Source organism: Microcebus murinus, chromosome X (genome assembly GCF_040939455.1).
Source record: "Microcebus murinus isolate Inina chromosome X, M.murinus_Inina_mat1.0, whole genome shotgun sequence".
NCBI classification, from domain to species: domain Eukaryota; kingdom Metazoa; phylum Chordata; class Mammalia; order Primates; family Cheirogaleidae; genus Microcebus; species Microcebus murinus.
In genome coordinates, this window is record NC_134136.1 from 35,167,361 (window position 1) to 35,193,389 (window position 26,029).

Below are 26,029 nucleotides of genomic sequence, written 5' to 3' on the forward strand. Positions count from 1 at the left end.
TATTTATCCTTTGGGGGTTAAGAGATTAAATATATGACTTATAATCCCTTTTGCTTATAAATATATGAGAGTACTAGAATGTCATAACTTCCTATTTAATTTTAAAAGGTAGATCTTGATGCATATGCTATTTATAACTATCACTAAACATTTACCTGCATTATCTCCATTTTACTGGTAGAAATGGTGATGAAGCTAAGTTATGGAAACTTATCTTCATGAGAATATTAGGAAAAAATTCTAAGCCTAGGTATACTGTTAAAAAACTAATATTAGGAAAAATTAATATATTCAGGAATTCCTTCTGAAGATGATGATACATAGTTTATGATGTCAGGCAAACCGATAACTGTGTAACCATAAATTGTGATGCTTGAATGGTCAGATGAGCCCCCCCAGACGTAGTAGCCTAACATGCCATAGTGTAATAAGTAAGAACATACATCATCTCTCTTTTGGGGGATGGAAAGCTTTTAAATAGGATGAAAAGTATTGGTAGGTTGTGAATAAAAATAGCATATTAGGCATTACAGGTTGGATTTGTATCCCCACTGAGAACAACCCTAAGTTGATACAAGAAAGATTATAGGAAACCTTATGGCATACTCAAACTAAACTACATTTGGAAGTGACCACTATACACTTGACTCTTGCATGGGGTACCAAAGGTTTTTGGTACAGTATGTGCATCCTAACTGTATTCCAGCAGTTAATACTCAATTGCAACAATACATGTGCTGGATTAAACACTGGTCCATCAAACAAAAGAGGGTTCTAGGTGAAATAGGAACTGGCCTAGAGTATTTGGAAAAGCTGAATTTACTTTTAATGAAGAGTGACTTTCAGAAGAAAAGGATTAACTAATGGAAATAGACAATTTGGAAGAAATCATCTTCCAAGAAGAGAGAAAAAATGGGAATCCACTTGGAAAGGTGATAAAAAGGTCACACAGACCCAACACAGAATGCTAGGAATCAACATTGGGAAAGAGAATATATTCTGACACCACAGACTCTATTAACTGTTTTACTTAAAGTGGAGGCCCAAGTAGCCATGGAGTAATGACCTTCCATTTTTAGCTGTGGAAGCTCAGAGAATCTTTGAGATACATACAGATCCCCACACTTATGGAAATTTTTTGAAGAAAATTGCCACTTACAGTGTTGATCTCTGACTGATCTTGACCAAAGGATGGGCCAAAATGAAACTAGCTAGTAAGAATAGAACTAATACTGAACGAGTAAGGGAAATGGCCTTACTGCACAACAGTTAATGGGAACCTAAAACTGTATAATAATGAGTTGAGAAAAATTATTGGCTTTGTCCTCAGCTAACATGGAACATAGAAATGACAGAATCATTGCCACTGATGACAATATTTGTTCATAAAATATCTGGTATATGGGCAAAAGTTATTTCTTCTAGGATAGTTTAATAAATACTGCCATGATACTTCCTGATTTATTTTGTAATCAAACCAAACTATCATAACCATACTGTGATATAGTATAATACTGGTACTGTTGATTCAACTACCTTATATAAATAAATCATATGGTAATCAAATATATTTGGGAAATTGACCCCAAAACTCCTTAGGATGTGATACCAATGGAGAGTGATTGGTCTGAAGAAGAATTAGAATAATTTAGTTCATTATGATATTAAATATAAGTTCTGTGCAAGTTTATCACTAAGTTCAAGTAGCCATAGATCAAGGGGGGGTAGATGGATAATTAAATTGGTATAACAATATAAAGATGTTTGTGATGGTCTTACAGACTGGCTAAATTGTTCCTTTGAGCCTATTTTGCTCCTTGTTGGCTTCTTCAAGTATTAGATATACTTATGTTGTTCTTATGACACCTTTTATATAAATACTGTGCTGACTGTACAGTAACTGTACAGATAGTAACTAACTGTACTAAATACTGTATTAACTGAAGTATTAATATAAGTACTATATTAGCAGTTATTTACTATACTAATGGTTTTATAGTAAAAAGGCTTTGACCAAGGGCAAGGGGCTGGATTGTGAGGAAAGAGGTAACACAACAGATCCAGTTGTTTATTCCTTATATATCCCCAGGGGAAGCATGATTGGCCCTTGGCCAATGCTGGGAGTGTGGCCCTCAAAGTGTTCACTAGCAAAGTATGTTAGTGATTGATGAGTATGTTATGTACATCTAGAGCAATGGACCATGTTATACCAGCTTCTCAGGGTTGCTTTGTACAATAATCAAGATTGATAATATCCTGATTTCACTGTAGGGGTCTTGAGTTTTAAGCAACTTGGCCAATTGCTAGCAGCGGTCTTGAGTTTTAAGCGACTTGACCAATTGCTAGCAGCATATACCTAGTGACCAGCCCTCTTGTCTAAGTCTTACACCCTGGTATTCACATTGGCTCCCTGAGCAGAGATATGCCACACATGTCCCTGTAGTTTATTGCCAGAGGCAGCACTCCTGTGTGCTCTCAGATGAGGAAGGACTAGGTTATGTTAATATCTTAAAATCTGTCCTTGAGCTTAAAGCATTACTAAAAATTATCTGAAATATTTCTGGTTTACATTAGATTTTCTCCACTCTACTAGTACATGAAACTAACTGAAAGATTCATTAGGTATCTATATACTGTACTACTATCAGCATGTACACATTTGTAGTTGGCATGTTTATACATATGTATCTGTTCCTGCCTAAATTTGAGAATACTTCAGGGCCTTTTACAAAACCATGAGAATTTTTGCTCTTATATAAGAAGAGCAGATTAAATTTTTGTCTAAGTGGAATCTAGATTTAGTCTTTCTTCTGACTTCTCACTGAACAAAAGGAAGCTCTTATAATGGGTCTCAGGATTTTTATATATTCGCTTACTCTAATTTTATATTTATATCACTAATTCTTTTTTTCAGCTTTATTAACAAATATTATATATATTCAAGGTGTACAACATGATTTGATATATATTGTGAAATGATTACCATAATCAAATTAATTAGCACATCCATCACTACACATAGTTACCATTGTGTGTATATGTGTGTGTGTTAGGGTATGGTAGGACACTTAAGATATACTCTCTTATCAAATTCAGGAAATTCATGCTATACATCAGATCCCCAAAATACATTCATCTAAAAAATTTGAACTCTCCCAGAATCAAAGTTGGGATCAAAAAATAAATGAATTAAAAATTAAATAAAAATAAAAAAGTTGAACTCATAGAACCAGAGAGCAGAACGGTGGTTGTCAGGGGATGAGGGCAGGTAAGAGAAATGGGGAGATGTTGGTCAAAGGGTACAAACTTGCATTATATCACTAATTCTAAAGGTTTTGATTCTTTCTTTGAAAAAAGTTATAATCTGAGCTATAACCTATCTACTGAGTCAGATTCCCCCGTTTTTCAAGGTTCTTCCTTATAGTGCATATCCTTATACTGCTCATAGTGATAAACTTCATGGGAGTGGTCTGCACTCTTATGTATCCCCTTATTTGTAGTGCTATAGATTTATGAGAAGCTGTTTTATAGCCTGTGCTTCCTCTTACCTGTAAGAATACTTTCATTCAAATATTATGCAAAAAACCCACAAATATTATGTATAAGTTTTATTGAACAAAACAGATTTATTTTTCATATATACCTAAATAGCCACATGGCTCAGACATTGATTTAGTTAATAGGAATATATCTGAGGGGAAAAAATCCACTTACTGTAATTCTTGAATTTTAGTATCTTGTGTTATAAACTCTTAGCCTAATTTTTATGAAAATGTTTATTTGCAAAAGGTGGTGAGTTAAGTACAAGAAAATCTAGTTTGCTTATACCTACACTCCTTTCTTGCTTTTGCACACTCTGCCCTCCATCAAGTAATTAGGTTTGACTGCATAACATACCTGATGTTATTCATGTGGGTTTCAGTTAAGCTAAAAGCTGAACACCCTAGGACCAAACACCATGCTGACAAAACACCAGCCTGAAACATATGTTTTACCTAATGGGATATAAATACTCAAATGAACTAGGTAGAATATCTTTGTGTTCAGTATAATTTTAAAATTGAACACTGTAATAAAGAATAAGAATTGCTTTGACTTTTCATTTTCAGCACCAATAAATTCCCACTCAGAACCAAAAAATATATCTATAGCTGAGATTCTTCAGTGGAGCCATTGTAGCTTTTGATTATTCAGAGTAGTGACAAAGCTTCTGTGGAAAATTGGCCAACAACCAGCTTCTTTTTTCAATTCTACTGCCAAATATTCTTAGACCAGGTATCTCTTAGGATTGGGGGGGGAGAAGGGAAGAGGTGGCTGGTATAATACATTTGTTTTTAAAAATTCCCCAAATCACAGTAAGTAGCCAATGTAGGAAGAATTTTAAAATCAGATAATAGCTGACTTTGAGATTTTTTTTTCTTTTTTCTTCCATTTATCTTCTTCACAAGGAATGTGAGGCCTTTTAAAGGCTTCTTTTCTATTACACAATGGAGGCAGTGTACTATCGTGGAGAGATCATGGGCTTTAAAGCCAGATAGAACCTGGGCTTGAATTGAATCATAGCTCTGCAGCTAACCAGCTGCCTGGACTTTAGTCAAGCTTCTGAACCTTACTTTTCTTGTCTATAAAACTTGGATATTAAAATACCTATTTCACAAGATCATTAATGATTAAACAAGATGACACATGTAAAAGGCTTGGGGTTGACCCCGACACATGGTAGGGGCGCAATAAATATTCTCTAAGCCTGTCTTTTCCCAAATTTAGTGGACTGGAGGCTTTTAATAAGTAAAATACAGAAGTGTCTTGGATGAGAAAACCATGGAAATCTTTTATTTTTTCTAAATTCAGAAAATATTTTTTGAGCACCTACTAGCCACTATGGTAAATTTATTTTAAAATGACTAAGGACCAGTCCTCCAACTATTCACAATCTAGTAGGAGAGAAAGACATGCGAATAATACAGTTACAGAACACGATAAGAGGGGGAAACAATGTGCTATTGGAATTTATAGGGTAGGAGGGAATTCTAATATGGTGGCAAGGCATTGGAAAAATACCCAATGTAATTTATATAACAATGTAGATGGATTATTGAAATTGTTTTTAAGGAATAAAATATAAATTAATGTTTGCATTGAGGCATGCTGTCTTTAAATGTTGAGGTATATCTGGGCACTCAAAAGTTGACTTAATATTGTCCACACATATGTATTTATTATAAACTACTTGGTCCTAATGCTACTCTTATATTTCAGATTTTTAGAGGAAGGAATGCATCTTGGAACTCTTCTATATCCATGTGACAGTGAAATATTTTGAGTACTAATGGCAGTTTTGCAAGTAACTTTCATTCAAGCTCTAAATATAGTTTGTGCTTTTTACCAAAATCACTCGTCTTGCATCAATATTTAAAGAAAATGGCTATTTTCTTTATGTAAGCTCCATAGGAGCTATTTAAAATATCCAAATTTCCTTTTAAACAAATTTTTATTCCAAAGCTGCTTTGTAAAACATTAGTTTATGCTATGCTGCAGCTTTTTAAGATATCTTTTATAATCAAGTCCCTTGCTTAGTATCATCTGGCATCTTGGATTTTGCCCTATATATTTTTTGTATTCTTCTCCCACCACCTTTTTTATGCATTCATCTTAATGTAAGTTCTACTGTTCTCCTGGGCATAGACTCAGACATTACATATAGTTTCCCTTTTGATCCTGTAGAATTTGTTGCTTAAACCTAAATCAGAAGTGCTTTAAAGACAACAAAATGATTGTCAAAGACTTTTCATCAACTACATTACTTACCTCCCCCCCCCCATTTTCTCTTCTTGCTTTATATTTTTTTTCTCATTTGCATTTTTCTCCTCTAGATGCTTAAGTAGCTCATGGGTAGCTCATGGTCTATATGCGAAAAAAGTAGTATAGTTTGGATGGCTAGGCCAGGGCCAGGACCCTGTAGGCATACTGGTTATTCACTGGAAGGATTGCCACAGTTTGACAGATCACAGAATCTAGGAGCTGGAAAAATGTCAAAAGATAGCTGAGTTATGGATAGTTATATTGTAATGGACTCTTGGAATGTGAAGAACAGAGTTCTAGTACTAGCTCTATTATTTAGAGCAGGGATCCTCAAACTTTTTAAATAGGGGGCCACTTCACTGTCCCTTAGACTGTTGGAGGGCCAGACTATAGTTTTAAAAAAAACTATGAACAAATTCCTATGCACACTGCACATATCTTATTTTGAAGTAAAAAAACAGGCAAAGACATCCGTATGTGGCCCACGGGCCGTAGTTTGAGGACAGCTGATTTAGAGGCTGCATGCCCTTTTAGATAAGTTATTTTACTTTTTCAAGCCTCTACTTGCTCATCTTTAAAGTGAGGATATTACCTCCTTCAGGGATTGTTGTGAGGATTAAATGAGATAATAGATACCAAAAATGATTTTAAACTAAACTGTATAAATATAAGGAAGTAATAGTACTAGCTTTCTGCCCAAGCCATAGTCAAAACAGATGGTTACCTTGATGTAACTCTGGTCTTCAGTGGGGCTGACCCTAACGAACTCTGATATTTTGAGCAAGGTATTCTTCTTTGGGCATCAGTTTTCTTATCTGTCAGATTAGATGTCAGGCTACGTGATCCATCGATCTTAAGTATACACTGTCACTCTGTTGTTTACTTATGATGCAAATAACAAAATAGAAGGAAAGATATTTGTGTTCAAAATAAAGTTTAATCATAGAATTTCCTGTTTAGCTCACAGTTACATTCCAAAATACGAGTGAAAGGGCCTCTATTAGCACCTATTTACTTCCTAGGATCTAAGCCTTCATGTTAACTGTTTCTTTTAAGCTTCTTTGCTGGTCAGGTAACAATCTGAGAGGCTTCTGCTGTTCCTGTGACAGCAAATAAATAGTTTGGCATTGAGCCAAATACCTTTCACAAAAGGATATATTGAAGAGACAGATTTGGGGCATTAAGGAGATTCCGCACATACTAATACTTATGGATTATTCCCTTCCAAAATATATTTGCTACAAACATGTATAGACATGTTACAAGTACCTGTTATACTTATTGATGAATGGTAGTTTATATTTTCATTTAATAAACATTTTATTGAGTGTCTACTATGTGCCAGACATTATACTAAATACTTACATTATCTCTAGTTTAAATGTAACTTAAATGTCAGGTGGGGACTGTGATGAGGATGGAAGTACATATAGAGGGATGAAAAATCTGTTTACATTCTCACAATGACTCCTGGTTCTGGGTGCCTGCTTTTTGCTGAATTGCTGCTAAGTTTGTTCATTTTACAGTTCAAAATAGGAAGACTGCTTATCATCTTGCTATGCCGCACTTGCTGTCATTATAGTCTACACAGCATCAACTCAGGTGTTATCCCTTGCCTCTACTTCAATTTAGACATATATTGTATTCACTTGAGGCATTCCTGTATGTAGTAGATTTTAGTGAAGAGGAAGGAAAGATTTATTTGCAGCATCACATTATAACTTAAAATTAAAACCAAATATCTCATATCACCTGAGGCTTTTTTCTACTTGCCAGTTCATCCCACGTAGAGGGTAGTCTCTCATTCACACCTCTCCTTGTAATATTTCCGTCACTCTTGGATTCCTCCCACACCCTAACTTCTCTTCTGACTCAGTGATGCATAATATTTTAGTTCTTATTCCATAAACAGGCCTGGGGCTTGCCTTTGTGTATCCAGACTCATCTAGATATATGCTCAGTGAAACAAACAAACAAAAAAGGCAACCACTGTCAGAATGAAGGCAACTGTGGTTATAAACAGCATTTTCCCCCTAATACCAAACACTGTAAAGGTTGGTATTATCCTCATTTTATAGATGAATAAAAAAGCTCAAAGAAGTAAATGACTTTTTTATTTATTTAGTAAGTGACAAAATCAGATTTTGAACCCAAATTCATTTTTGAATGAAATCCTGTGCACTTTCCACCAAACAAGACATGATTCAAAAAAATTTGGAAAAGATACCTGTTAAGGTCCCCTGAGCTTGAAAATAGGAAGCTTGCTTTGAAAATTCATAGCACCTGAATCCACTTGGAGTAGGGACACATAGCTTTACCATTATGGTTCCAAAGGTTCTGTTTAAAAAAGTAGGAAAACATAATGAATGAAAAGTTTTAGTATTATAATTTGAAAAATCCTGTCTTATATCAAGTAAATGAGATGTTTATTATGGTTAATTAAATCTTATCTTCTGAAATTCATTTATATATTGACTTTTACTTGGTATTTATTAACTCTCTTTACCTTTCTCATCATACTTCTTTTAAAAAAAATAAGTTTCCTAATACTTTCTATTTTTTATTACAGAGGCAATTAAAGGCAGATGCTAAAAAAGCTATTGGAAGGCTTCAGCTACGTACACTGAAACAAGGAGACAAGGTGCATTTATGACTTTTAAATGCTATTTGTTTTAAAAACAATGCTACCAAGCCATTGTTCAAGCCAAATGTTCGTTCCAAGTATGCTTTTCATTGACATTTATAAATCTGATTGACTTCTTAAATCTATTTGATGCTAGAGGTAGGCCCAATAATAGTAAGTCCTAATCGCTGGAACCTGTGAATGTTACCTTATATGGTAGAAAGGATTTTACTGATACAATTAAGTTAAGGATCTTGAGATGGAGAGATTATCCTGGATTATCTGGTTGTGTCCTAAATATAATCGCAGTGTCCCTGTAAGAGGGAGGAAGAAGATTTGACTATGGGTACTGTAAGAGATATGATAAAGGAAGCAAGAGGTTGGAGTGACTCGAGGAAGAGGTCATGAGCTGAGGAATGCAGATAGCCTCTAGAAGCTGGAAACAGTAAGAAAAGGGATTCTCCCCTGAGGCCTCCAAAAGGAGCATAGTACTGCCAACACCTTGATTTTAAACTTCTAATGCCTAGAACAGAAAGAGAATAAGTTGTATTGTTTTAAGCTACTAAGTTATAATAATTTACTACAGGAACAACAAGAAGCTAATACAGTGCTTTGGTACAGCTTTGCTTGAACATCCATTTTCAGATTTAGGACAGTTGAAAAATACTGTTGATAGGTAAAACATGTATCACAAAAAATAGACTTTTGGGGGGAGGGGGGGAAAGGGCATTTTTTGAAACCTTAAAATTTGTACCCCCATAATATGCCAAAATAAAATAAAATATATATATAAAAAAATAAAAAAATATCAAAATGAAGAACACATATATTTAAATATCATTTAATCATAGCACTTTATCCCCCCAAAATAGCTATAGAACTTATTGAAATAAAAAGAGTATACCATTTACAATAGTACCAAAGCCATTAAATACTTACATATAAATCTTACAAAATATGTACAAGATCTGTATGCTCAAAACTGCAAAACACTAATGAAAGAAAGAAATCAAGGAAGACCTAAATAAATGGAAAGATATACCATGTTCATGAGTCAGAATACTCACTGTTGTTAAAATGTCAGTTCCCCCAAAACTAATCTATACATTCAATGCAGCTGCAATTCAGATCCTAGTGGGATCTTTGGTAGAAATTGACAGACTGGTTCTAATATATGGTAAAATCAAAAGAATTAGAATAAATAAAACAATTTTGATAAAGAAGAGCAACTTTGGATGAGTCACACCACCTGATTTGCAGAATTATTTTAAAGCTACAGTAGTCAAGGTAATGTGGTATTGGGAAAGAATAGACTTATAGAGCAATGGAACAAAGAGAGAGTCAAGAAATGGACCCACACATGTATGGTCAATTGAGTTTTGATAAAAGTACAAAGGCAATTCAATGAGGAAAGTATAGCCTTTTCAACAGGGTAGACAGTTTTTGGTTATCCATACACAACAATTGGATATCCATAAGCAAAAAAAAAAGAATCTTTCTCAATCCATTCTTCATACCTTATGTAAAAATTAACTCAATGGATCATAGACCTAAATATAAAACCTAGAACTATGAAATTTTTAGAAGAAATCTTTGTAGAAAAATATTTTCATGACTTGGGTTACACAGATATTTCTTAGATAGGACACCAAAAATAAGTTCATAAAAGAAAAAAATGAGAAATTTGACTTTGTCAAAATTAAGAATTTATGCTCTTTGAAAAACACCATTAAGAGAAGAAAAGACAAGGTACAAACTGGGAGAAAATATTTTTATATCACATATCTGTTAAAGGGCTGTGCCCAGAATATGTAAAGGACTCTCAAAGTTCAACAGTAAGAAAACAATCAACCTAATAAAAATGGGCAAGCAAAACAGACACTTCACCAAAGAAAATATATGAATGGCAAATAAGCACATAAAAAGATGTACAACATAATTAGTCATTAAGGAAATGCAAATTAAAACCACTACACAAATTCATCAGAATGGCTGAAATAAACACAACTGAAAATACCAAGAACTGACCAAAATGTGGAGCAACTGGAATTCTTAGAAATTTGCTGGGGAGAATGCAAAATGGCATGGCCACTTTGAAAAATTGTTCGGCAGTTCTTCATAAGATTAAAAATACACTTAACATAGGACTCAACAATCTTACTACTAGATATTGCCAAAAACTAGAAAGAACCCAAATGCCCTCCAACTGGTAAATGGATAAACTGTGGTACATTGGTATAGTGGTACACTATTTAGCAATAAAAAGGGGGGAACCCTACTGATACATACAACAACATGAACGAGTCTCAAATACATTATATGTATTAAGTGAAAAAAGCCAGACTCAAAGGCTACATAATGCATGATTCCATTTATATGACATTCTGGAAAGGCTAATACTATGGGAATTGAAAACAGATTTGTGGTTGTCAGGGGCTGGGGGTAAGAGGAAGAGTTAACTACAAAGAAGTATGAAGGAATTTGTTGGAGGTAATGGCATAATGGCACTATTCTATATCTTGATTGTGGTGGGGATTAAGTGACTGTATATGTTTGTCAAAAGTTGTAGAACTGTACAACAGAAGTGAATTTTACTGTGTATGAATGCTACCTTATTTATTTATTTATTTATTTATTTATTTATTTATTTATTTATTTATTTATTTTTTTGAGACCAAGAAGCACTCCAATGCTACCTTATTTTTTAAATGAGAAAATATAGCTATACAGCTTGTACAAATGGCATTTTATGAATTCTAAAATCAGGAAAAATAGTTTAAATCTGTACTACATGTTTCTCTATATTCTGTTCCCCTTTCGTTTGACTTTATTCTTTTTTACCATTTTTAAGTCTAAATAATTTTAAATCGTCTATGGAAATTTATGGTTACATACTCATTTAATGATATAATGCTCCTTCTTCCATAGGAATTTATGCTGTTTAAATACATATGTATTCTGATCTTGCTCTGTAGTTAATGCATTTTTTCTTATACTAATTGGCTCTTAGGAAATCGGCCCTGATGGAGATAGTTGTGCTGTGTGTATTGAACTATATAAACCAAATGATTTGGTGCGCATCTTAACCTGCAAGTAAGTTTGATTTTCTTTTATATCATCAATAAGAATAGCTGACCAAAAATGATTGTGCTGGAAGAAAACTATTTTGAATGTTTCCAAATTGATGTAAAGAAAGTGTTTATTTTTAATTTATTTTCATTTAAATATAGAAGAATGCTTTATTTTTTTTATTTATATCCCTGAAATTGGTATAAGTCTAATTGTAATGTGGTAAAATTTGTTCAAAACTAATTCCATAGAAAACTGAGAACCTAGCCAGCACAAGTTATATGTGTTATATGTGTGTGTGTGTGTACATATATATATACATACGCACACTTATATAAGTTAGTACTAGATTATTTAATCATAATGCATTCTAACAATCCCGTTGAAAAAAAATAAAATTATTATGGGCACCTATTTGGAAGTTTTAGTTTTTTAAATTATCCCTTTCCAGAAGGTTGCTCTTCACACTCTTAGCTATTATTACTATATTATTGAGAATGGCTGTGCCATCTAACAGGGAATGACAGGATAATTGTTTAAGATTTGAAATAATGACCAAAGTTTCAGGTCAGGTAGCATCTTAGCCATTTCCAAGTAAATACTGAAAATAGTTTTTTTTTTTTTGAAGCTAGAATAATAAGGTATTCATATTTGAAAGTACTGTATTATCTGCCTTATTATACTTACTTTACTAAGAACACAAAAAAGTGGATTATTTTGGACAAGAAACCTGATAACAAATCTCAGTTCAAAATCATTTGGGAATCAGAAAAATACTGTATTATGAAATTTCCAAATTTTGTTCCTGTGGCTCTTACATTGTATTAATAGTGTGTTTAGAAAAGGCATCTATTCAGAGACTAAGTTACCAGAGTAGCCTGTTAATGTATATTAAGCAAAGTAATGTTGCTATTTCACAACTGATAATTATGTGTTTTTTTCTTCATTAGCCATATTTTCCATAAGACATGTGTTGACCCATGGCTCTTGGAACACCGGACTTGCCCCATGTGCAAATGTGACATACTCAAAGCTTTGGGAATTGAGGTAAACATTGCTATGCTGTTTATATGCAGGATATATGCGTGGGCTTTCAGGAAAGTAACATCCTTATTTTTTAGCTAGTAATGTGCCATACTTACAGTTTATACTTAAAACTGTATTTACATATTTATATCATAGAGACAGTGACGTGCTATCTTAGACCACCTCCATTTTCCTTCTTCCTCCCTCTCTCTCCTCAAATACACTTTTATTTGGTCAGAATTTAAAATGATGAGCATATAAACGACCAACTTGGCATCCTCCTTTCTGTGTTTTTATCTCTTGCTATTGCACAGTGACCAAACTTATAGTTAAATGAGCATGTATTATTTGAGAAAGCAGGCTGGGCACGGTGGCTCACGCCTGTAAGCCTAGCACTCTGGGAGGCCGAGGCAGGAGGATTGCTCAAGGTCAGGAGCCTGCGAGACCCTGTCTCTACTAAAACCAGCCTGCGAGACCCTGTCTCTACTAAAAATAGAAAGAAATTAGCTGGACAACTAAACATATATAGAAAAAATGAGCCGGACATGGTGGCACATGCCTATAGTCCCAGCTACTCAGGAGGCTGAGGCAGAAGGGTTGCTTGAGCCCAGGAAATTGAGGTTGCTGTGAGCTAGGCTGATGCCACGGTACTCTAGCCCAGGCAACAGAGACTGTCTCAAAAAAAAAAAAAATTTGAGAAAGCATAATAAATTATAATTTTATATTTGGTAAATGAAAAAATGGCCTATTTTCAAGATACAACAGAAAGTCAAGCTCAACAAAATCTTCTTGACTTGAGAAGATGTGTAGATGACAGTGATTCTCACTTCCCCTAGGGGATAGCGTGATTTATTTTTAGTGCCTACCTTGTATGAAGTGCTGGCATCACACAAATGAACATGTCAGATGTGAAGGCACTCTGCCTATAGCATCTTTCACCCCATTGGTGGACTCAGTTACTCTAACTGTGCTGACTGGGCCAACAAGAGATTTTTGTAATTATTAGAAGGAATTATAGGTTTAAAACGTTAAACATTGCTCCAATAAGTCACCTATGAAGAAACTCTGTAATGCTATGTCAAGGGAAAGCATGCACTCTGAAATCCTTTTAATTTGTTTAAATGCTTTCCAAAGGTGGATGTTGAAGATGGGTCAATGTCTTTACAAGTCCCTGTACCCAATGAAACTTCTAATAGTGCCTCCTCTCATGAAGAGGATAATCGCAGTGAGACTGCGTCGTCTGGATATGCTTCAGTACAGGGAGCAGATGAACCGCCTCTGGAGGAACACGTGCAATCAGCAAGTAAGCAGCATACTGAGGGTCTGTGAGTGCCCTACAAATGATCCATTGTGGATTGTACGCCCATCCTAGTCGAGTACTCCTGCGTTTTAGTATTTCTGATTCAGCCATTATCACATTCTCCAGGTTTCTTCTACTCAAAATGATGCAATGAAAGATGCACCCTGTTAATATAAACATATTCAAATGTACCTGAAATAGATGAAATGCATCAGAAGTGGGGATTATTCTCAAAAGAAAGATTAGAAAGCTTTTCTCTGATGCATTTAAATATAGGCTTATTAACCACTTACAGAGGCTAAAGAGAAACTTTCAACTTCAGAAGCTATTGTTTATTAAAGATAAATCAGAAATTAAGATAAAGGAGTCCTGAAATAATAAAATAGAATTCAATTTACGAAAACTTGATTTATACATAACTTCTCAGGAACCCATCTCTTGCAAATAGAAAACTGTTTAAGAATGGTATGTGCTGCCACCTGTTGACTATTTACCATGAAATGAACAAATCATTAGAAACTAAAATTGAAATTATTTTCAAAATTCATGTGAATTAGTATTGTACCTTAGTAATTTTATACCAATGGAGAAGTTTTAGGAATTTTGTTACTTCAAAGTCATAACCCCCATAAAAATTACTTTCCCTGTTTTTAACCTCAACCTTTTTCATGGTTTTCTTTTGTTTGTTTGAAGGATTTTTCTCAATCTAATTTTGAGATAACAGGATGAATTGTGAAAGTTTCAGCTTCTTATGACATAAACCTTTGTCCTCTAAAGCCTTATCAGTACCATAGATACCATTTCTGAAGATGTCACGAGGAATACTACTACGCAAAAGCAAACCTTGGTTTCCTTGTAATCTAATCTATAGACATTTCCTTGAGTATAGTCATAAGAATCTTAATCATCTGTGGATTATTCAACCTGTAATAGATAATCATTGTCTTTTTGTGCCAGATGATCTTGTGCTTGCGTAATTGTGTGATAATAGAATTCAGCTAAGGTAGAAGTACAGGATAATTTATTTATTGCCAGTTTAAAAAAAAACCCACAAATTTCAACCTACTCTTTTTGTGTCCTCTTGTTATCATGGGCTGGGTGGTGGACAGAAGGGGTAAGCACAACAGATTTTGCAGAGACTTTGAAAAGCAAGTGAAATGATGTCCATGTTCTTCCTCCTGTATTCTTTATCTGGATGAATGATAGTAACACCCACCCAGGTGCCCCAAACCAGACACTAGGGAGATCCTAGATTCTTCCCTCTTCCCCTTCCTATTGTTTCAACATCTGTTTTTTCAACTCTACTCCCTTAATTTCCAGCCTACATTCAACAGTCATAGTTTGAGCCATTATCTTCTCTCTGCCCATTCCTTCCATTCTTCCTTTCCCAAGAAATTGGAAGAGCTCAATATAACTTCTGTTCCTCCTTTAAAACTCACCCCTCTTTTTGGCTGGGTAGGGTGGCTCATGCCTGTAATCCTAGTACTTTGGGAGGCCAAGGCAGGAAGATTGATTGAGGCCAGGAGTTCAAGACCAGCCCTTTTTAAAGTTCCTTTGGGTAGGGACAGTATCTTAGATTCACTGTTGTCTACCAAGCACCTAGCACAGACTGTCATGTAGTAAATACTCAATTTCCTGTTGAATGAATGACCACTTAGAACAGATTTAATCATGTCTGTGATTATATATTACTAGTTTGGGGATCTTGCATATTGGCCATTGATTTTTATGGTGATTGTAGATTTGCATAACTTTGTAAACCCACAATTAGTTCATGTCTGTGTGTCACATCATTGGGCTAGGTTCTATCAGAACACTGGATTTCAAACTTAAATACTCACTGAGTCACCTGGAGGACTTGTTAAAACAGAGGGGCCACCACCAGAGCTTCTGACTCAGTGGGTCTGAGGTGGGGCCTGAGAATTTTATTTCTAACAAGTTCCCTTGTGATGCTGCTGCTGCTGGTCCAGGGATCACACATTGAGAACCATTGAAAAAAGGCCCTAGGTGTCAACCCTGGCTGCACATTAGAATCACCTCGAGAGATTTAAAATTTACTGATGCCTCGGCTGTACCTCAGGGCAGTTAAATCACAATCCATGAGGGAGTAAGGCCCAGGCACAGGTGTTATTTTTTATTTTAATTTTGAAATAACTTCAGAGTGACAAAAAGTTTCAAATATAGTACAAAGAATGCCCGTATACCCTTTACCCAGCTTCTCCAAATGTTAACATCTTATATGCACAATTATGAAAAGCAGGAAGTTAACCAATAAAATGTCATTAACTAAACTACAGACCTTACTCAAATTTCACCAATTGACTCACTAATGTCCTTCTTCTGTCCAGGATCTCACACTGCATTTTAATTGCCATGTCTTCTTAAAGACCGGTCAGTTAGTTTGTAGAATGTCTCTCAATTTGGGTTTGTCTGCTGTTTCCCAGTGATTAAACTCATTGTCCGTTTCTGGCAAAAACGCCACAGAAATGATGCTGTGCCCCTCTCAGTGCCCCATATTACATCATGAAGCACATGTCTGTGTCTTGTTACTGATGATTCCAACTTTGCTCACTTGGTTAAGTGGTTTCTGCCAGGTTTCTCCCTTTAAAGGTAGTATTTTTTTCCCTTTGTAATTATTGAATAGCTTATACAGAGACACTTGGAGACTATGAAAATATCCTGTTTCTCATCATTCTTCTACCCACTAGTTTTAGCACTCATTGATGTTTCTTGCTTGCAGTAATTATTGTGGAAGTGTTTGCCAAATGGTGATTTTCTATTTCTATCGTTCTTTCTACATTTACTGATTAAGCCTCTAATGTAAGGAAGAGCTATTCCTTCTCCTCCGTTTATTTATTCTATTATTTATTTATTATTAATAGTGTGGGATCATAGGTTTTTTTTCATTCTATAATATAGTCTCATAATTTATCCACTGCTCATATCATCCTAGATTTGATCATTGGGAACTCATTCAAATTGGTTTCTGTGCTCTTTCAACTGCCTTACTTTCTAGTACCACAAGATGTTCTAGGTCTGGGATTGGCCAATTTTTTCTGTAAAGGGCAAGACAGTAAATACTTTAGGCTTTGAAGGCCATAAGTCTCTGTTTCATGCTTTCTTTTTTGGTTCGTTTGTTTTATAACTTTTTAAAACCATGAAAGTCACTTTTAGATATGGTTTGTAGGCTGTAGTTTGATGGCCCCTAGGCTAAAATCTAGGTTAATCTTGTACTCTCCCTGTCCTATCCCTAGAATCAGCCATTCTTTCAGGGGAACTTTTATTAGAAAAATGGTTTTTCAAAACCAAGATCTGGGCACTAGGCACTGTTTATACTCCATTTGGGGCATCCACCCAACTTCCTGGTTGATTTTTAAAAATCTATCTATATGTCTTTGTATATGAAGAGCATTGGTAATTTTTTAAAGTGCCCAGGTGAGTGAAATGTGTAAAAGAAAACGTAACTTTTGCTCTTAAGGAGGCTATACTCTCGGTAGAAATAAGCACACATACGTGATTCAAAAAATAATTATAAATCAAAATGATAATGCCCTATGTGCCTTATGTAATCTTTAGCATAAATAATATAATTACTAAAGGTACAAGGAATTAATATAATAATCAGAGTATAATGAAATTAGATAAGAAAGTCATTTTGGAAATGAGTGTTGAATTTTGTTTTAAAAGAAGAAAGGGGTGACATTATCCTAAAATTGCTGTTTCTTTTTAAAGATGAAAATCTACAGCTGGTAAGCCATGAAGCAAATTCTGTGGCGGTGGATGTTATTCCTCAGGTTGACAACCCAACCTTCGAAGAAGATGAAGCTCCTGATCAAGAGACTGTTGTTCGAGAAATTAAATCATAAAATCTGTGTCAATAGAAAACTTGAACCGTTAATAATAACAGAACTGCCAATCAGGGCCTAGTTTGATATTAATGAACTGGATAAACTTAATAAAATAAGAATGATGCTGAAAGTGCTGAGATGACTAATATTATGCTATAGTTAAATGGCTTAAAATATTTAACCTATTAACTTTTTCCACAAACTCATTATAATGTTTTTCATAGGCAAGTTTCCTCTCAATAGTGATAGCAACATTTTTAAACATTCAAAACTCTCTTCAAGGAGTCACATTTTTCATTTATAACAATTTTCTTATAAAAACATAATTGCTTTTAAAATGTGGAGTAGCTATAATCTATTTTACGGTAGTATCCTAATTAAAAATAATAATACTTTAGCTTGGGCTATATGTGTCAGGGTTTTTCTCCAGGTGCTTATAATGATCTGGAATTGTAATGTAAAAAGCAATGCAAACTTAGGCTAGTACTTCATGAAATGTCTATTTAAGCTACATTCAGTTAATAGAACAAGATTAAAACAAAATATTCATTTTAACTCTTTCTTATTTTTAAAATTAGGCTAATTGTACTTCATGTGAGTGTCTAGTATAATTTATCAGAGAATATGGGCTGAATTGATTGGTATATTAGTGACACCAATTTGATACAAGATTATAGACAAAAAGCTTCCTTACAAAAATACTGTGTAACTATTTCTTAAACTTGTGAGATTTTCAAAAGCACAGTACATAAATTACCAGACTATTTGAAAATGGTAATGACAGAGTAAGTCATACAAAAATTGGTAATTGATCTTTGTGCATGAATTAGTCTACAGCAAATGTCCTGTAAAGTTAGTCTGTAAAAAATGTTTTCCAAACAATGTTGACTTTAAAAATTGAGTTTACATTTGACCTAAATGGGCTAAAATTACATTAGATAAACTAAAATTCTGTCCATATAGCTATGAATTTTGTGAATGCATTTTCTTGCAGTTTGAAAAAGAATGGGGGGGGGGGGAATTCCAGGTGCCTTAATCTAAAGTTTGAAGCTTCATCCACCAAAGTTAATAGATCTATTTAGAAATGCACTTTATTTGTATTCTGCGTGGCTTATCTTTTTCTTTTAGGGTTGTTTTCAGTGCAAATTCCAGCAGAATTTAGGCAAAAACAGAACAGACATGTATTTTTGTTTGCTGAATATAGAATGGATGAAACCATTGCATTCTTGTACACTGATTTGAAATGCTGTAAATATGTCCTGATTTGTACTGATTCTCTTTAAATATAAAATGTAAATAAAATATTCCAATAAAAATGTTTGTGTCTGATATACAGTTTAGCTGTCATATACTAACTTTTCATATATAATATGCCTGGATTTGGGAGAGAAAAATGGTTTATGTAAATAATCAGTGATATATTTGCTCAAGAGAAACTAAAATTTAGTATGATATTTAAATATTTCATTACAGAGAGTGGCTGCCATTGTAATATCACTGAACTTATGATGAATTATTTTAAATGTCAGCAAAGTAAATAATGAGGTTGGCCAGTAATAATATAAGATTAAAAAAAATCTGGATGCCAGTTCATCTTTATACTATCCATGGCATAGGACCTTTTATTACTTTGAAGTTTTCCTTCAGCCTTCTCTTTGGCAATATGATTGTTAGGATGCTGTTAATGAGTTACATGTATCTTTCTTTTGTCAAACACGTTAATACATACATGCTTGGAACACATCAGAACCATGATTGTCAAGCTAGGTACACCTCTTAATGTGGCAATATGCTAGAGGTGTATGTGTCATGCCTATATTCTTGCCCTATATTATTAGAGAGTTAACTTTATTTCAAGTTTTGTGGGGAGCATTTTAAATTTAAAAAAAATTTTTTTTAAAGGCTTTTAATATATGCTGCAAATTTGCTTTCCAGAAAATGTATGCAATTTACATTCCCCCACACAGCAGGCATGTCCCCTTCCCTCCACATACTCCAAGTATTATTATAGGAAAAAAACATTTCTTTTTTGCCAATGTGATCATTGGAAAAATAGTAACTCATTGTTTTAACTTGCATGATTTTGATTTTTAGTGAGACTGAACTTTTTAATGTATTTATTGGCTGGATTTTAACTTCAGCTAAGCTTCATAAGTATGTAGTTATCAGGACTTCCATGTTACCTATAAAAGAAGACTTCTTTCAGAAAATATTTGTTGAGTACCTAAGATGTGCAAGACATTGTAGAGGTTGTCTTAGATCAGTTCCAGGAAGATGGGGCATCTCCTGAACGTAGCTTCTGGAGGGAGCTCCTGCATCCTGCACAGAGGGGAATGAGTCAACCTTTTAAAATTTTTAACAGCCATATTGAAGTATAATTTACATAATTTACCTATTATAAATGTACAGTTGGACAATGTTTAGCAGATGTATAGAGTTGTACAACTATTACCACAGTCCAGTTTTAAAGCACTCCACCCCAAAATATTCCCTCATGCCCATTTGCAGTCAATTCCCATTCCCCATTCCCAGCCCCATGCAACCATCAATTTACTTTCTGTCTCTATAGATTTGCCTGTTCTGGACATTTCATATAAATGGAATCATACAATATGGGGCCTTTTGTGACTGGTTTCTTCCCCTTAGCATAATGTTTTCAAGGTTCCTCCATGTTGTAACATAAATCAGTACTTCATTCCTTTTCATTGCTAACATTCCCTCGTATGGATATTCCACTTTTGGCTATCCATGCATCAGTTAATGAACCCTTGGACCATTCTAACTTTTTGGCCATTATGGATAATGCTGCTATGCACATTCATGGGCAAGTCTGTATAGATAATGTTTTAGATTCTCTTGGGTATAAACCAAGGAGAGGAATTCCATGTCACTTGAGAATTTTCTTCCTGATATTTTGATATTCTTTAGCGTGGGCATCAGACTTTATGCTATTACTCTCACATAATAGTAAAAATATAAGCTGGTTCTTTTAACAGCAGTAGTAGATAATATTTATCTGTCTCTAGGGAGTCGTCAACTTAAGAAGCAGGGGTTTCAGAGTTTATTTGTAAGTTTAGAAGAGCTCAGGTTGTATTACCTTATAAATAAGAATACACATGGTTTCCAGGTCAATCAGTAGAAACATATTTAGAGATACAATTGGAATGCTAGGAACATTCCTTCCCCCCTCCATCTAGTTTCACCTATGAAATATTTTAAGTTCTATAACATCTGGAGACATTTTATCTCAGACTATAACAAATTTTGAGTTATTTACCTTGCTCATTGCTTCTGTTTGGAGTGATTTTTAAAATATTTTTAAACACATTGGAACAAAATAAAATTTAATATACAACATGAGACTTAAAAGAAATTCATGATTATGGTGGCCAATTTGACCTCCAGAGATAAATGTTCATTATCGTCCTACCATCAGAGCTAATTTGGTGAAAATTTTGAAAAACTACCCACTAGTTCTCAACTTTTTTTCCACATAAACACAATTTCATGAATGTGAGGCACAGGCATACCTAGCCTTTGATGGTTAAGAGAGTAATATAGATAAATAGGGTTCAGTATGGATAGTTAGTGGCAATTCCCTTAGCTATAATCCCAGCTGATATCCTGGTTCTCAACCATTGCCTTAGAAAACTTTAATGGGCATGTTCTGATACAAACTTTGAAAAATCAATTCAGCCATGTCAAATTCATTAACAGAACTTATTTTTAAAAATATGCCTATGTGGGTTTTAATGAAAATGTGATTAATCACTCCCCAATTTTTTGTAGAGTTTGATTTTCACATAGCTAATTTACTTTAAATCAGTGCTTCTAAAACTTTAATATACCTACAAATTAGCTGAGGATCTTGTTAAAATGTACATTCTGATTCAGCAGGTCTGGAATGGGGTCTGAGATTTTGAACTTCTAGCAAGCTCCAGGGTGATGCAGATATTGCTGGTCCAGGGTCCACACTTTGAGTAGCAAAGCTTTAAATGGCTGGCCTCTAGCAGTGCTCCACCTGTTTTGAATCTGTTTCTAAACCTGCTGCAGACTGCAAAAACGTGTAAACTAAGCCAGTGACAATTGTTTCAAAAATCAGAAAAATCCTGAGTGACACCAAGCCTCAGCCTTTCCATAGCACAGGGTTTGGAATTTCTATTTGGGGTTTCCTAATACCTTTTCTCATAGGTGTTTGAGGCTCTGATTTAGAAAGCTGAGTTAGCTGGATGACTAACCTTCAGATAAATGAGGTATTATTCACCTCTGCATATTTTATTGGGTCCATAAATAATGTGTTTTTGATAAATTGAAAAGCAAGAATGGAAGCAAACAGATGAGTTGGGAAACTATTATAATAGTATGGCGGGAAAGTGATGTCAGGCTAATCTAAAGCCATAATAGGAGAGTGGGTTGGACTTCTGAAAAAGAAGTAGAGGAGTGTATGTTTATGTGTGTGTGAGAGAGAGAAAGAGCTACACCAGTGGAGGTGGGGGAATAGGGGTGATGAGAAAAAGAAGTCTAAGATTATCCCAAGGTTCTTAGCTTGAGTGTCTTGGTAAACAGCAGTGCTCTGAACTAAGAGAATCTAGCAGGAGAAACAACATTGGGCAAGGGAAATATTGGAAAAATAAGTTTGGCTTTGGTCATGTTGTATAGTGTCATGGTTTGTAGTCAGACAAATCTAGGTGCAAATTCCATCTCTACCATTTATTTAGCTGTATGATCTTAGGTAAGTTACTTCTCTGAGCCTCCTTTTATCTGTAAAGTAAGCATGTAAAAATGTGCAACCTTGTTAATGAAAATTAAGTGGCTATTTATGTACATACACATATAGCACCAGCACAGAACCAGCAATGATATCCAAGGCAGTTTGCAATCCCAGTCCTTTCCTAAGCAATTTACATTAATGTACACAATTGAACATTTTTTTGTTTTCTTTTTAAAAAATTTTTTTCAGCATATTACAGGGGTACAAATGTTTAGGTTATATTTATTGCCTTTTCCCCACCTGAGTCATAGCTTCAAGCATTTCCATCCCCCACACAATTGAACATTGAATAGAGTGGCATGCTCTATTTTTTAAGGTGCTTTCAGAAAAATATTTTTATTTGAAAAGGCTTGAAATAAATTGTTTATGATCAAGTCAAAATTTTACATCATAGAAGTAATTTAATTGGGAAAAAAGTTTTCTTTACATAATCAGTGAAATATTTGTTTACTAAAGCAGGAGCTTTCTAAATACCCTGCTCTGAGCCAAAAGTGAGCCTGATCTTATAATAGGGAGCTTATGGGTATACCTGCATGGAGTTGCAGAGTAAAGAGGTAGAAACGCCATCCAGACTCTGGACAGCCTTTGCCACAACTCTAACCTGTAAGGGTATTGGAAAAAAATGTGGTTTGATGAGGAAGGAAATAAAAAGGGGAAGGAAAGGTGAAAAGAAAGAACACCTCACATCTCTCTACATTTGCTACATTTACTGATGATATTTCATCAGGAAGATGAGAAGATATTATCTGCCTCAGTACTCATTCAAATTGGGATGGCTTTTCCCAAGGATATATTGCAGTCTGGGCTCTGGGATACTGCCTCTTTCCATACTGTCCAAAAAGCTGCCTTGGGACTACTTACTGCCATTTAGTAGAAAGGAATCCCAAATTGCCCCTTTTCTCAAAAGAAAAATCCCTACACGTTATATAGCACATACTTACATCTTTGGAGTATTAAGAGGAAACGTTCCTGCAGGGCAGAGTTCCCTGGCTCCACGACTTTGCATCTGCATGTGCCCCACCCCATATCCACACACACACACATACATATATCTATATATATTTAGCCATATGGCCTTGAGGCTTCATTCTCAAAACAGCTTGCCAAGAGCCCCTTGCTTGCCTCCCGACTCCTTCCTTCCTATAAACCTGTTTTCACTTTTAATGTACTCTTTAATTCCCGTGGACTTTGTTATCGCAATAAAAAGTCCCCCAAATATTTCCTCATAGCGATGTCATGCAAATTATTGACCTTATTCACCTTAGTGTTCAAGCGGCTGCATATCATTGTCAAGATACAAAGAGGTGAAGGCTGCCCTGAAAGGGATATTTTTTCTTAAAAAGAGCTTAAGAAAGAAAAAAATTACTTATAAATTGTTTAGATCCCGAAAGGGAAAGTCAGACAAGATATGTTCTGTGGCTTATTACGGTAAACGGACAGGGGCGGCGGTGGGGGAAGAGAGGGGCGCCCAGTGTGAAGAAAATGCGTGGTTTCTGGAGATTTTATATTCTTCCTATACGAGCAGAAAGAGCTTAATCTAGGCAAGAATTTTGGATTTAGACAAGGAATCATATCACTGCGCGACCTTGGATAAGTCACCTCACTAGTCAGCGCTTTCGTTAATGAATGTGCAAAGTGGGGAAGAAGTCCCCTTCTAAACGCTTGAGGATTATGTGAGATCCACTAAGTATATAGTTGACGCTCATGACATTTTTGTTGCTGCTACTGCTGCTTCCCAGAATGGGCCGTCGTTACTTCCAAATTCCGGAAACTTTGCTTTCCACAATTTAACGTCTTCGACTGTAAAACGACAGGGAGAAGCAACACTTTTATGCCTGGGGTCATTTATTAGAACCAAAGAAAAACGCTTTAAACTTCGGATAGGCAAAACACACTTAACTGGTGGCGGGACCCGCTTTGAAAGCACCCCTACTCAGGTCTTACCCCAGTGTATTGTGGGAAGTGTAGTCCCACGCTCCAGTCGCGCGAGTACAGAAAAGCGAGTAGCAAACTACAACTCCCAAGACGTAAAGAAGCGGGACTGTTTCCCAGTCGGGCGGTAGCGCTGTGGGAGGGAATTGGCAATCTCGCTGCCTACGTGGGAGAGAAGGGAGGGTTGGGGGAAGTGTGGAAAACCTGAACCTGAGCTGCCGCCGCCTGAGGAAGATTTGGTGGGAGAAGTAGAAGGGAAGAAACGGGTTGAGTGTGGGGTAAGGCGGGCACCCACGTCGCTGCTCCCGAGCGGCACAAAGTTCTTCACGATGTGGCTGAAGCCGGAGGAAGTGCTCCTGAAAAATGCGCTGAAGCTGTGGCTGATGGAAAGGTCCAACGACTACTTCGTGCTGCAGCGGCGTCGGGGCTACGAAGAGGAAGGCGGAGGGGGGCTCACAGGTAAGTTTTGCCCACCCCCACCTGTCTCAGGGCCGTGTTCACTGTTACTTAAAAGGTAGCGAGGAAAACAGTTACTCATAGCTACCCGCTGCCCGGTCCTAAACCCTGGGCGGAGGGACTGGGGTTCTTCTCCCGCCACCACCTTTCCGCTACCACCTCCAAGTCCTGAGAGTGCTTCCCTGGACGACCAGTTGCTCTTTGGGTGGGACAGGGGAAGGGAGGAGCGGTTTTTTCTGAGGCAAAGGAAGAAACGGGTACCTGCCCTGTCGCTTCCCATGGGGGGAGGGGGCTGATGACAAGTGTTCAGGTCGCATTTAGACTGGTGAACGGGACCAGTTTGCAGTTGTGGACTTAACTATTTTTCACAAAACCCAGACCGATCATCACCACCCTGGGGAGTTTTATGGGAGGGGAGGGGTTTCGGGAGACGCGGGGATAGCAAGGAGAAAGGGAGGCGCCCCAGTCACATACTGGGAAATAGGCTTCAAAAGAGAGATTAAGGAGGCGGGGAAGGTCTAGGGGCAGGGCTGGGAATTGCTGATCTCTCCCAATTTAGCATCTTTTACTTTGTCTGGAAGTTTTCAATCCTTGGTATCCCTTCTCAGAGGCCATTATAACGTCGTAATAAATTTCTCTTTGAGTGTTTGGCGCTCTCCCTTCATTCAAAGCCGTGATTGTAAGCCAAACCAATTAAATGGGGGTTTAACTCTCCCTGCCTAAACCACCCTGCCCCCAATTCTTAACAAGAACTGTTTCTTGGCTGAGTGTTTAAAGTCTCCAAAGAATGTTATTTTGAGATCATTCGTCTTGGGTAGGGACATTCAAACTTTTGGACGTTGGGGAGACGACTGTTTTTCGTGACAATTTCTGATTTGGTACTGTGCCCTTGAAGTGGTGGACCATGTTTAATTTAGGCAGCGTGATGTAGTGGGAAGAGGAAAGTGTACAATAATAATCTGCATGTTAGTCCCACGCTCATCTCTTATTTGTTGGATGACATTCCTGAAATTCTTTCATTTACTCAACCTTAAGCACCTACTGTGTGCCATTAGCAATTCTCCCGTGCAAAGACAATTAAGATTCAATTATCTGCTTTCTCCGTTCTCACTGTCTGAATAAGTGGGGGAGGGTGGGATAGGGAGAAGGAAGACCGCCTAGGAAAATCGGGTAAATTATTATTAGAACCAAATGACTGACAG

General features: G+C 35.9%; 2 protein-coding genes across 3 annotated transcripts in view; both read left to right on the plus strand.

Annotated features, from left to right (window-relative positions):
* Positions 1-18,997, plus strand: part of RNF128 (ring finger protein 128) — an 87,507-nt gene extending 68,510 nt beyond the window's left edge. For both annotated transcript variants that reach the window (XM_012751144.3, XM_012751140.2), the window contains exons 3-7: positions 8,372-8,443; positions 11,436-11,518; positions 12,445-12,541; positions 13,655-13,823; positions 17,553-18,997. In XM_012751144.3, coding sequence (XP_012606598.1) covers positions 8,372-8,443; positions 11,436-11,518; positions 12,445-12,541; positions 13,655-13,823; positions 17,553-17,686 — 555 coding nt within the window. In that variant the 3' untranslated portion in view covers positions 17,687-18,997. The remainder of the gene's footprint in view (positions 1-8,371; positions 8,444-11,435; positions 11,519-12,444; positions 12,542-13,654; positions 13,824-17,552) is intronic.
* A 5,555-nt stretch (positions 18,998-24,552) lies between these two features.
* Positions 24,553-26,029, plus strand: part of TBC1D8B (TBC1 domain family member 8B) — a 72,909-nt gene continuing 71,432 nt past the window's right edge. The window contains exon 1 of the mRNA XM_012751124.2: positions 24,553-24,830. Coding sequence (XP_012606578.1) covers positions 24,701-24,830 — 130 coding nt within the window. The 5' untranslated portion in view covers positions 24,553-24,700. The remainder of the gene's footprint in view (positions 24,831-26,029) is intronic.